The sequence below is a fragment of the Paramormyrops kingsleyae genome, chromosome 19, assembly GCF_048594095.1.
Source record: "Paramormyrops kingsleyae isolate MSU_618 chromosome 19, PKINGS_0.4, whole genome shotgun sequence".
NCBI classification, from domain to species: Eukaryota; Metazoa; Chordata; class Actinopteri; order Osteoglossiformes; family Mormyridae; genus Paramormyrops; species Paramormyrops kingsleyae.
The window spans coordinates 15261881-15273983 of NC_132815.1; the positions used below are offsets into that span (position 1 = coordinate 15261881).

General features: G+C 44.7%; 1 protein-coding gene across 1 annotated transcript; it reads left to right on the forward strand.

Annotated features, from left to right (window-relative positions):
* The first annotated feature begins 23 nt into the window (after positions 1 to 23).
* hadhb (hydroxyacyl-CoA dehydrogenase trifunctional multienzyme complex subunit beta) lies at positions 24 to 8881 on the forward strand. The gene is made up of 16 exons (XM_023826528.2): positions 24 to 127; positions 659 to 731; positions 906 to 947; positions 3478 to 3574; positions 3954 to 3998; positions 4195 to 4294; positions 4769 to 4856; positions 4976 to 5163; positions 5274 to 5454; positions 5831 to 5952; positions 6047 to 6126; positions 6929 to 6976; positions 7220 to 7307; positions 7914 to 7988; positions 8075 to 8239; positions 8519 to 8881. The coding sequence occupies exons 2-16, from the start codon at positions 665 to 667 to the stop codon at positions 8552 to 8554; spliced, it is 1422 nt and encodes a 473-aa protein (XP_023682296.1). The 5' UTR covers positions 24 to 127; positions 659 to 664; the 3' UTR covers positions 8555 to 8881.
* The last annotated feature ends 3222 nt before the right edge of the window (positions 8882 to 12103 follow it).

A 12103-nucleotide genomic window follows, 5' to 3' on the forward strand; every position in this document is an offset into this window, starting at 1 on the left:
TATTTTGGGGTCCTGAAGCCGTGACGAATTGTCGGGGATGTTGTGTAGTAGACAGCAGCGCACTTGAACTGCGATTTGTAGGCGAAGGTGGAGAAGTGCTGTTCCTGTGGATACTCTCTGAGAAGTTGTAAGATTATTTATCTGCTTACATGCATACATTTTACTATAAGTACATGTGAACATAGGTTTATTTCCGTGCAGCAAAATACTTTTTTTGTGGGGTCTGTGAGGTGGCAGTCTGTTAGTTGGCAGTCTGTTAGTTATCTGTGCTGTCGGCTGAGTGTCTGTACATGGCGGTCATTACCGGCTGTGTAACCGTACGCTGTGGCTGTGTTTGGGAGCTGGGGTGTTCATCCGAACCCACTAAAGGAAATTTGTGCTGTAATGCGAACGTCCTTCCCTGCTGGCCCTGATTTAACGAGCCCTTTGAGACTGAGTGGAAAGTGGGTGAAAGGTCATGCCATACAGCAAACAGACAGACGCTAAAGATCAGAGACACAGCGCACCTATTTTACCGTGTATTATACATGTATCATGGCTGCGTTTGTTTTTTAAGCTGGTGCTAAGAGCAAAGCTTTTCTAATAATAGCCACAAGTTAAAATGTAGTATGCAACTGAAAATGTGCAATGTGTTAAAGTTGCTGTTTCTGTGTTTCAGGTGAAAATGGCATTGATGCTAATGAAGAGTGTCCGTAACAGCCCAGTGACCTCATCCTGGGTTGGGCATACTGGTAAAGTGACATTTAAATTATCATCTGCTTCCCAGGGTGAACTTCTCTCTCTTATATGAAGATAGGGCAGTGCAAGCCACTGTAATGTGTGTAATTTCACTCTGGAAAGTGAAAAGAATCTTTGTTGATCACTTGTTTCCTGTGGTTATTGTTTTTGTTTGTTTTTTTTTTTAGTGGCCAGATGTTTAGGCACATCCACTCACCTCCAGGCTCCAGGTAGGATAAAGTTTGGTGATGTTACACCCTCAGTGGTTGCTTGATTAAGTAATGTACTGCTGGAATCCCCTTTGTCTCCAGAACCACATCAGTGGTTGTCGAGTTGTATATTTAGAGACACCTTTCCGCACACCCTGGCTTTTGTCTTATCTGAAAAGAACCTGGTGATTCTCCTCCCGCTCATTAACAGGTTGTTTTTGAGCACTGAAATACCGTGAAGCACCGTGTATTGAACCAATTTTGGTGTGATTTTTGGGACCAAATCGCTTACTTTCTAGCACCTTAGCCATTCTAATGCTCAGCCAAACTGTAAGTGGACCTCTTGGCACTGTGTACATGCTGCATTTGTTGCAGCCAAACGATATACTGTTTGGCGGAAGAGGCTGTGTGTGTTAGGCAGGTGTCTTTATTAGTCAGGCCACTGTATCGGTATGTGATGTACATTTTGGGCGCTGTTATATCAGTCTATCAAAATTTCAGATACTCCATGTCCTGGGTGGGACAGCTAGTGTTTTTACTTTCATAGCAGTGAAAACCTTGAAGTTGTGTTGATGTTGGTCATAAAATCACACAGTTCCATATGCTAAAATAAAACTGAAAATAGGGCTGTGTGTCGCCAGGCCGTGGGCAAGAGGAACCATTTCACGACACAGTACAGCAATACACTAATCAGTTTGCAAGACGTTATTATTACACAGAAGTTTTTAGTTTCTTATCTCTTTATTATTTGGAAATTTTCAGCATTGCCAGCTGTTCAAATAAGGGAATACTGCATGTCTTTTATCTTCAGTGTTTTAATTCAGAAATGTCACTTATCAACAGTTTACGGTTGCATTAGCACACTACTGATGTCCTTATTATTAAACATCATTAGTTTTAGTCTAAAGTTTGTGGTTCCTCCACTTTGTGGTGCCTCCACTATGTTTAAACTCCATAAGGGAACTTTTACAAACTGAGCATCATGAGTGAATTATTATCTATACACAGTTCATCAAGTAGGCCTCGCCCCGAAACACAAGAAGTTTCGAATCATGTTATCAGTCTTCATTTTCAATTTAGTTAAGATTTGGTGTTTCATGGTCTAATAATGACGTGTTCCATATCATTACAAATGTTTGACAGTAGAAATGCTTTTTGAAGAGTTATTGTTTTTGAACGATTGGTGATATTTGAATATGTAAAATGAATTAGCTGTGCAAGAGATTAGCTCTGCAACAAGAGAGCTTGCTATAATAATATCAACTGAAGAGTAAAACAAGGCCAGTAAAAATCACATCTGTATTGATATGTATAAATGTATAAATATGAGGCATCTAAATTATATGTGTTGAAGTCATATTACTGAACACAGTAATATAATTTACAAAGATTTCTGGTATAGTAAACTCTGGTATAAACTATTAGACTTAATGATTACTTATTCTCCTTTAGTAATTGTGAAAATCCAGAATAATGAATAAATAAATTCTACTTATACACGAACACTGCATTAGGTTCACGAACACTGCATTAGGTTCACGAACACTGCATTAGGTTCACGAACACTGCATTAGGTTCACGAACACTGCATTAGGTTCACGAACACTGCATTAGGTTCACGAACACTGCATTAGGTTCACGAACACTGCTTTAGGTTCACGAACACTGCTTTAGGTTCACGAACACTGCTTTAGGTTCACGAACACTGCTTTAGGTTCACGAACGCATTTTTTGCAAACTCTGGAGAGTTTGGATGTTTGTTACAACCCTAATGGAAAAATATTGTGATCGTAAATTGGAAAAACTGCTGAATCATATTCTTAAATTCAATTCATTTATCAGTCTTGTATAGCTCTCGGATTTGTTAATGTTATTATTATGTCTCTTTAATTTGATGTTGATGGTCCAAGAATGTGGTTGACTTCCATAAGACAGTCCTAAGTTGTTAATATAAATTCAGCTTTAAACTGCTAGGTTGCTAATATTAGGATACTTCACATGACCATGTGATGGATGGATCCTTAAAACAATGGCACTTTGTAAATCAGTGGTTCTCGACCTTTTTGCACCATAACCCAATTTTTACCATGCCAGCTCAGTCATGACCCAATATCAAGTATTGGTTTAAATTAGCACTATGATCAAGCACACAGTGCACTCTGCAGCTTATACCAGTCAATGCCTATCGCCCAAATCTGATTGGATGTGCCAGTGAATTTTAAATTAAGCATCTGTGATTTGGCTTCTTTGATAGTGTTTACTAGTTTTGTGCTAAGCATTTGTAGAACCAAGACCTGTTTATATAGGTTAATTCTAGGATTGGGACTGGGAAATCTGATCGTGGATCAGCATAGAAGCTTGCTGATTTGAAAAAATGCATACATTTCCAACTCTGCCTCGTGACCCTTTCAGAACTTGCCGGAACCTAAATTTGGGTCACAACCTATGGGTTGAGAATTGCTGTTGTGGCGAATGTTGTGTGACTAGTTGATAAATATCCAGTTATCTAACTCATTGTGTGGTTTTTTTTTTCCTGGCTTTTCAAAAAAAGGTCAACCTAAAAGCAAAAAAACCCTGGCCAAATCTGGTGTGAAGAACATCGTTTTAGTGGAAGGGGTCCGCACACCATTTCTGATGGCTGGTACCACGTAAGTCATCTTCACATCTTCTCCTGAGGTAACATGTTATGGGACCTGTAGAACACAGCATGTTCAGTTCATGTACATGTTTTATTGGGTTTATATGCCCTCCTTTGGCCTCTGCAGGCAGTCGTAGGGGGATGTAGCTGGTGGCCATGTGTATGTCCTGTTTGCCCGGTCAGTGGAAACTGTCAGGTTCACTCAGGTCCACAGTGCAATACTGGGTTTCAGGCACCAGGGGGCCTCAGTTCTTGTAATCATATCTGTTGTCTTTCTCGTCCCCTGGCTATCTTCTTTATCCTGATCTAGCATAATGTATTAGCATTTTTTCAGCAGTTGTCTGTCAGATGAAGTGCACTTTAAGTCTCATCTGTTTGTCTTTGTTCAGATACAATGATCTGATGCCCCACGACCTGGCCAGAGCTTCTCTCCAGTAAGCAGCTGTTGTCTTTATAAGCAGTGAGCAGGGCCTGAAGACCCTGTGAAAACATGAGGGTCACTGATGCTTGGCAATGTGGATTAACTTCTGTGGGGGGGGGTGTCATATCTTGGACAGTAGATTATAATTTCCAGAATGTTCTGCTAGCTGCCTTGAAGGATCATGTGATGGACTTATCTTCTCACTCCAGGGGTCTCCTGACTAAGACCGGCCTCCCAAAGGACGCTGTTGAGTACCTCGTGTTTGGCACAGTGATTCAGGAGGTGAAGACCAGTAATGTTGCCAGAGAGGTAAGCACCACTAAATGACTTGAGTAAATCAACAGTTTGGAGATCTGGCTGTAGAAACTATGGTTTTATGTTTCTGACACCAGATATAATATGTTCGATTGAGACCTTGGTGTCTGCTGACAAAGTCTCTGCTTGAAATGCAGACCATGTTCCTATTCTCATCTTAGTCTTTTGGATAGTGGGTCAACTGGCTGCCATTCCAGAGCACGCTTTGTAATGGTCTTTGTAGTTTGTATTTGAACAATTGATTTTTGGCCAGAGTCCAAGCCAATGAAACAAATCTTCATGATGCACCGAACTCTGCCAGAATGTTCTATGCATTTCCTAAATCGATCTTAGGGCTTGAAGTCCCCTCTGTTCAAATGCTGTTAACTGTCTTCAGAATGGTTTTAAGACCCCATGTGGCTGTCATATTTTAGGAAGAGCCTGTGGTTGATGTGGTCTGGCTCATAGTTCGTTTGGTAATGTGTGCAGGCTGCTCTCGGAGCCGGATTTTCTGATAAGATCCCAGCCCACACTGTAACGATGGCCTGCATCTCCTCCAATCAGGCCATGACCACCGGTACGTGCTTCCGGTCCCCGACTTCCTCAGCGGGGGCCTCGTTTAAACTTTGAGGGGGCATGGCGAGTCGGGTTCCCGTTACTGACTGTGAGGGACGCGCTGTTGGTGTTCCCACGCAGCTGTCGGCCTGATAGCGGCGGGACAGTGCGACACCGTGGTGGCCGGTGGAGTCGAGTTCATGTCCGACGTTCCCATCCGACACAGCCGCAAGATGAGGAAGATCATGCTATCCCTGAACAAAGCTAAGACCTTTGGCCAGAGGATGGCGCTGCTGGGCAAGATGAGACTGAGCCACTTTGCCCCTGAGGTGACCCTGTGTGCCACATGCACTTTGCTCTGCTTTGGTGGTGCAGTGAAGTTGTACTCTGGACGTGTGACTGTTCTGATCCCCTCCCCCTTCCCACTGCTGTATGACAGCTGCCTGCCGTGGCAGAGTTCTCCACCGGGGAGACCATGGGTCACTCCGCGGACCGACTGGCAGCCGCCTTCGGCGTGACCCGCCTTGAGCAGGACGAGTTTGCTTTTCGCTCCCACAACTTCGCCAAGAAGGCGCAGGACGCCGGGTTCCTCAGTGACGTTCTCAGCATCAGTGTGCCAGGTGGGTGCCGGTTAGCTAGGAATGGGCTAGCGAGGTATGGACTAGCGTGCTGCGGGTTAGCGGGTATGGATTAGCGGATTGCGGGTTAGGGGAGCATGAGCCAGCGGGATATGGGCTAATTGGGTGTGGGCTAGCAGACTGTTGGCTAACGTGTGGAAGATTAGCGAAGTATAGGTTAGCAGGATACAGGTTAGCGGTGCACGGACTAGCAAGGCGCGGGTTCTTTTGTATTCAAATTATTTTTCTGTATTGGTGTACTTAACACTACTTAACATTAGTGTCTCACACTGGCTTCTGGAGGTTTTTGGTGTGTGGGGTGTACTGGGTTAAGGTTTCTTCTGAAGCTTTAAGGCTGGCACCTGTTCCACCTGAATAGGGAAGGGCATGGTTTCCAAGGACAACGGCATCCGCCCAAGCTCCTTGGATCAGATGGCCAAGCTGAAGCCCGCTTTCATCAAGCCCCATGGCACGGTCACTGCTGCCAACTCCTCTTTCTTGGTAAGTGGACAGACAGCTGCGCTAGCTCGTTTGGCTAACATGCGCTAATGCCCACGTTTCCTGTCTCCCTCCCCCCGGGCGGCCGATTGAACAGACCGACGGCGCCTCCTCCACTCTCATCATGTCAGAAGAAAAGGCTTTGGCCATGGGATTCAAGCCCAAAGCGTATCTGAGGTAAGCCAGGCAGGTGTCACACCCCTAATGGCAGGGGGCATTATGAGGTTGGGTCCTCAGCCAGGCCACGTGTGTATGAGGTTGGGTCCTCAGCCAGGCCACGTGTGTATGAGGTTGGGTCCTCAGCCAGGTCACGTGTGTATGAGGTTGGGTCCTCAGCTAGGCCACGTGTGTGTGAGGTTGGGTCCTCAGCTAGGCCACGTGTGTGTGAGGTTGGGTCCTCAGCTAGGCCACGTGTGTGTGAGGTTGGGTCCTCAGCTAGGCCACGTGTGTGTGAGGTTGGGTCCTCAGCTAGGCCACGTGTGTGTGAGGTTGGGTCCTCAGCCAGGTCACGTGTGTATGAGGTTGGGTCCTCAGCTAGGCCACGTGTGTGTGAGGTTGGGTCCTCAGCCAGGTCACGTGTGTGTGAGGTTGGTCCTCAGCCAGGTCACGTGTGTATGAGGTTGGGTCATCAGCCAGGTCACGTGTGTATGAGGTTGGGTCCTCAGCTAGGCCACGTGTGTGTGAGGTTGGTCCTCAGCCAGGTCACGTGTGTGTGAGGTTGGGTCCTCAGCCAGGTCACGTGTGTGTGAGGTTGGGTCCTCAGCCAGGTCACGTGTGTGTGAGGTTGGGTCCTCAGCCAGGTCACGTGTGTGTGAGGTTGGGTCCTCAGCCAGGTCACGTGTGTGTGAGGTTGGTCCTCAGCCAGGCCACGTGTGTGTGAGGTTGGTCCTGAGCCTCATGGGGTTGTTCACGTCAACTGTCTACCTTCTCAGCCAGTCATTTTGTGTTTTACGCTTCAAGTGTCATGTTTCCTTTGCAGAGATTTTGTCTTTGTGTCCCAAGACCCGAAAGATCAGCTTCTTTTAGGGTGAGTTGCATTGAGGGGTTAAACCTGTCCTACCAAACATTTATCTAGTCTTAATTAATTGGTAAAATACTGGGCCAGACAAAGAATCATATGGGTGATTGTCCTGTTCTGTCCAAACCATCTTGAACATCTAGGAGAAGTACTGTCTTCCTAATATTGTGTGTGTGTGTGTGATGTAGAGTCTCTGGGCGATGACCCCTGTGTCTGTGGGTCCTCTGATGCAGCTGTTCTGGCCCGTTTCAGGCCCACTTACAGCACCTCGAAGATCCTGGAGAAGACCGGGTTGACGTTAGCCGATATTGATGTTCTCGAGTTCCATGAAGCTTTTGCGGTGAGTTTGTAGTTCATCTGTATGGCAGCGTGTTGCTGCCACCGTGGTATAAGAAACTGGGCAAATGTGATTTTATCATGGTGGGAGCAATACACTGTAGATCTGTTTGCCTTTGCTGTTTGATTTCTTTTTGTTACTGTACATTACATATTTCCAGGGACTGTATGTTTACATGAGGTTCAGCAGGCGATCAGAAGGTCACTGGTTCACCATTTAGTCTTCTTCATGTAGCCAAGACTTTGGTGATCAGATATCTGGGATCAAAACAAACTGCCAGCATTGCTTACTATGTGATTTTATAATGTTTCTGCAAGTGTTCCAAACTGCATTTTGCAATGCCTATGCTTTGATGTCAAATTACAAACTTAACAAAAATCATATTTACATATATACATTATACATATTTACAATATACATTAAAATAAAGATGAGTGTAATGGCAAAACAAATATATAAGAAATAATTGATTTGCCATGAATTAAGTTTATGATATTTGAAGAAATGTGTGATCATGCCCCAGTCAGTGAAAGTGTGTTTCCTACCCCTAGACCCCAGAGGGGATAACCTGGTACAATTGTTTTTTGTTCTTGTTTTTGTTTTTTTTAGGGCCAAATTATGGCAAACCTGAAAGCCATGGACTCGGATTGGTTCGCCCAAACCTATGTTGGAAAGAAGTCGAAGGTAACTTAAGCACTGTTGTTAAATTTGGGGAGAGCTGAGAGTTAGTGCTGATCTTCAGACGCCTGACAGTGGTCCTGTTGGTCCAGGTCGGGTCGGTGCCGATGGAGAAGTTGAATACCTGGGGAGGCTCCCTGTCCCTGGGCCACCCGTTCGGGGCCACCGGCTGCCGGCTGGTGACCACCACAGCTCACAGGCTGCGCAAGGAGGGGGGGCAGTATGGACTGGTGGCGGCCTGTGCTGCGGGAGGGCAGGTAATCTGGCAGGCGGGGGTCCTGGGTCACCGTAAATCTGCCCTGCGCATGACATGTTATACAGGGAGTCACTGTGTACTGGCCTGTTTTCATCTGCTTTTTTAACTGCTGGATAAGACAAAGAATAATCGCACAGCAAAAATACCTCCTTAGCAGTACCTGAGAAGGCTTTCCACCCCTTTTTTATGAACTTAAGTAATAAGAACATTAGCAAACTCAGTGTTTCTCTCGGAAAGATGTTTGTCTCACTCTCTGATTTATTGTTGGTGTCTTTTCTAGGGTCATGCCATGATTGTTGAAGCATATCCACAGTGACTCTGAGGTGAGGGAGCCTCTGGAGTCACAGGAGAACCTGCCTGAAGGGTCTTGGTCAATTGAACTACTTTGCCTGATGCTAATAATCGCTGTAGGGAGGTTGTACTGTCGGAGGTTGCAGTGGCTTCGAGGGTTGGGGAGGTCTGATAGCATGTAGCATCTTGAAAACTGTGTCCCCCCCCACCCCTCTGACTGTATCAGTGCTTGTGAAATAAGGCGCTCCGTCCTGTAATAACAAATAAGCCTCACTGGGACAAAATAGTTTGCTGCTCTCTTCTGTGATATCAGCATGTTGATTTGTACCAACAATAAACTAATATTTCAGTTGATGGTCTTCAATATCCTCTTTCATCTTCCTCCATCGTGATGGGTTTTTTGCCAATTAAATGTTCAGACATCCTCTTTGATTAGGCCAAAGTATATGAATACAGCCACCCCAGTACAGTGGCGATGGATGCTGTGTTTTCTGAGGTGTATTTGGTGCTTTTAACTAATGGCAAGTTGATGTCCGTCTCCTGTGTGCTAAACAAGAAGTTAAAGGGAACGTTTGGGCACCTGTGCTGGGATTGGCACTGCAGTCACCTGTCCAGTTTAGCAAATTTGACACAGTGTCCATTATCTGCAAGTTGGCTGTGAAAAATGGGAATTGTTTTGAGGAACTTGCTGAAAGATCACTGAAACTAAATAAAAGCCAAAACTATGTAATGGTTTGGGTCATAAAATCATACTATATATAAATATTAGTGCTATTCAACATGTTTTATTGCAACTGTATACTATACTTTTAATATGAAAAGTTATTTTAATGTTTCAAGTGTTTCTAAAATCTTGGTGTTGGTATGCTGCACATCTATGGAGTGGTGACTATATATGCAAAAATATTGAGTCACACGTCAGCTCTCTGTAATGGCTGAGTACACATTACCCATGATAACTGTCATGGCCTTTTTCCCTCTATTAAAATTGATGAGTCTATTCCTCTCTTGTACTAGTTCTTTACATACACAAAAAATGCAGAATAAAGGGTAATAAAAATCGTGCGCGTCCATTAATCCCTGATTAAAAGTGCTGTCGGTGTCTCAGAGTGCGGTGACGTGGGGCCTGTATTACGAAGAGGGGTTACTGGCTTATCGGGATAACTTCTTGGATTTAAGGGCAAAATGGGCAAAATGTAAGTGAACGAATATGAAGTCCATTTAAACTGTGGTACGTTATAAATCCGACAAGCTACCACTGAACTATGAAGAGAGGTTCACATAGGGAGAGTTAACTAGACAGGGCCGGTGTTCTGTCGATATATTCTGTCTTGTCGAAAAATGCTACCGTAGTGCTAATTCGATAGCCCTAACTCTTACCCTAACCCTAACCCCCCAAAACCCTTACCTTAACCCTAACCCCAAGACGGTGGAACTGCATAAGCGCAGAAAGGCTCGATAGCACGTCTCGATAGGTAGTATTTTTCGACAGAACACCGGTTTTATCAGGAGCGGGTTACCGATGGGGTGTGAGTCCATAAGCAGCGGCCGTGTTTGCCATCACTGAAATCATGCTTTTGCGTTGAGACCCGACGTTTGTACTTTGTTACGGACAAAAAGCTAAGATAACACACATAAAACATTGTATTGGATCAAAGTAATTCTATGCAATCAATGAAAAACTGACAAACCACAGATTTTCGTTTCTACCAATTGTAAGTTTGTTTCAGTTTCCGGCTAGTTTTCGAGTATCATTTGCCCGTATAGTTTCATTTTACTTTTGATAGGAGAAATGGTTTGATTATCATTTTCGTTTCAGTATTTGCCAATAATAATTGAGACTGTTTATTGGTTAAATCTCCAAGGGGGGTGGGCGAGTGAGAGGTTTGGGATGTGGTCAATAAAACCGCTGAGTACAGAAACTGAGGAGGGAATAAAGAGCCGAGGCAGGACAGAATAAAGTGAAGACTAACTTTAATACATGAGTGAGGGAGTTAATGACGGCGGGTGACCCGGCTCAGGGCTCCGCTAACGTCGTCTCGCAAATTGGAGGTATTAATGTAACACCAGCGCAGACTTGCAAAATTTGCCTATTACTGTCTTTAAAATGAGATAAATTCATTTGTGTGGTTTTCAGTAAATTTTCTAGAAACGTATTGAATTACTGTGTACTTGTCATCAGAGATTTCTGTTTGCATTCAAGAATCGTTTCTTTCGGACACTCTGAACTCATTTCAGATGGCAACTTTGGTGTTTTCAATCATCTGTGATTACAACAGACAGATCATATTTAAAATAAATATTTTCGATGACTGCCGTCCTACAACCTCCAGTAATCAAGGAACTTCTGTTGGAGATGTCACCGTTGTCACGGTAGCAGGAGACAACTACAGGAGCGACACTCGGAGCTCACAGGGCACCATGGACGCCCCGATGCGCAGCAGGAAACGCAAGCGGTCTTCTGACAGCGCCGCAAGTTCTTCCAGCCCAAAAGCAAAGAGGATGCGGCTGCACTAGCCGGTGTAGACCAGCTTTGGGGAACGGAGATCAACCAGACCACGGGGCAATTCGTGAAGCTGTTGTGAGTTGCCATGATGAACACACGATTTTAATATGACCGAAGTTGTCCAAAGTACATGTTTTTCAATGTTCCAAATCATTTAATAAATGAGTCTGAAAGAAATCGAAAGTTTGTTTAATTGCTTCTTTGTATAAATGAAACCCTTCTTTGATCCCTGATAAACAATGTTTCCTGTGATGTTCAGTGTGCGCAGTGGCGGGGAGAGAATTGACATTATGCGGAATACAGAGGCGCGAGTTACAGCAAGTAAATTGTAACTCTTCCCGCTATTGTTGGTGGCTTTGATTAAAAATGTCGGATAAATGTCTCCTGGCTAGTACGCCGCTTTGGACTAAAGCGTCTGCTACATACCTAAAATGTAATCCACCGAAAGTGAACCGGGCATGGGACGTCGAGGCAGGATAGCACAAAGCTTTACCGAAATTTAATTCATGAATCTGGGAGTGAATGGCGACGTGCGACCTGGCTCAAGCGACGAGGCTCACTGTCTCGAAAATTAGAGCTATTACCGTAACACCAGCGAAGACTCGCAAAGTTTGCCTTCACGTCGAGAATCTCTTCTTTCGGACACTTTGGACTCATTCCACATGGCAAATTCTTTGGTGTTTTCAATCATCTGTGATTGCAGCAGTCAGATCATATTGAAAATAAATATTTTCGATGACTACCGTCCTACAACCTCCAGTAATCAAGGATCTTCTGTTGGAGATGTCACCGTTGTCACGGTAGCAGGAGACAACTACTGGAGCGACACTCGGAGCTCACAGGGCACCATGGGCGCCCCGATGCGCAGCAGGAAACGCAAGCGGTCGGATGACAGCGCCGCAAGTTCTTCCAGCCCAAAAGCAAAGAGGATGCGGCTGCACTAGCCGGTGTAGACCAGCTTTTGGGAACGGAGATCAACCTGACCACTGGGCAATTCGTGAAGCTGTTGTGAGTTGCCATGATGAACACACGATTTTAATATGACCGAAGTTGTCCAAAGTACATGTT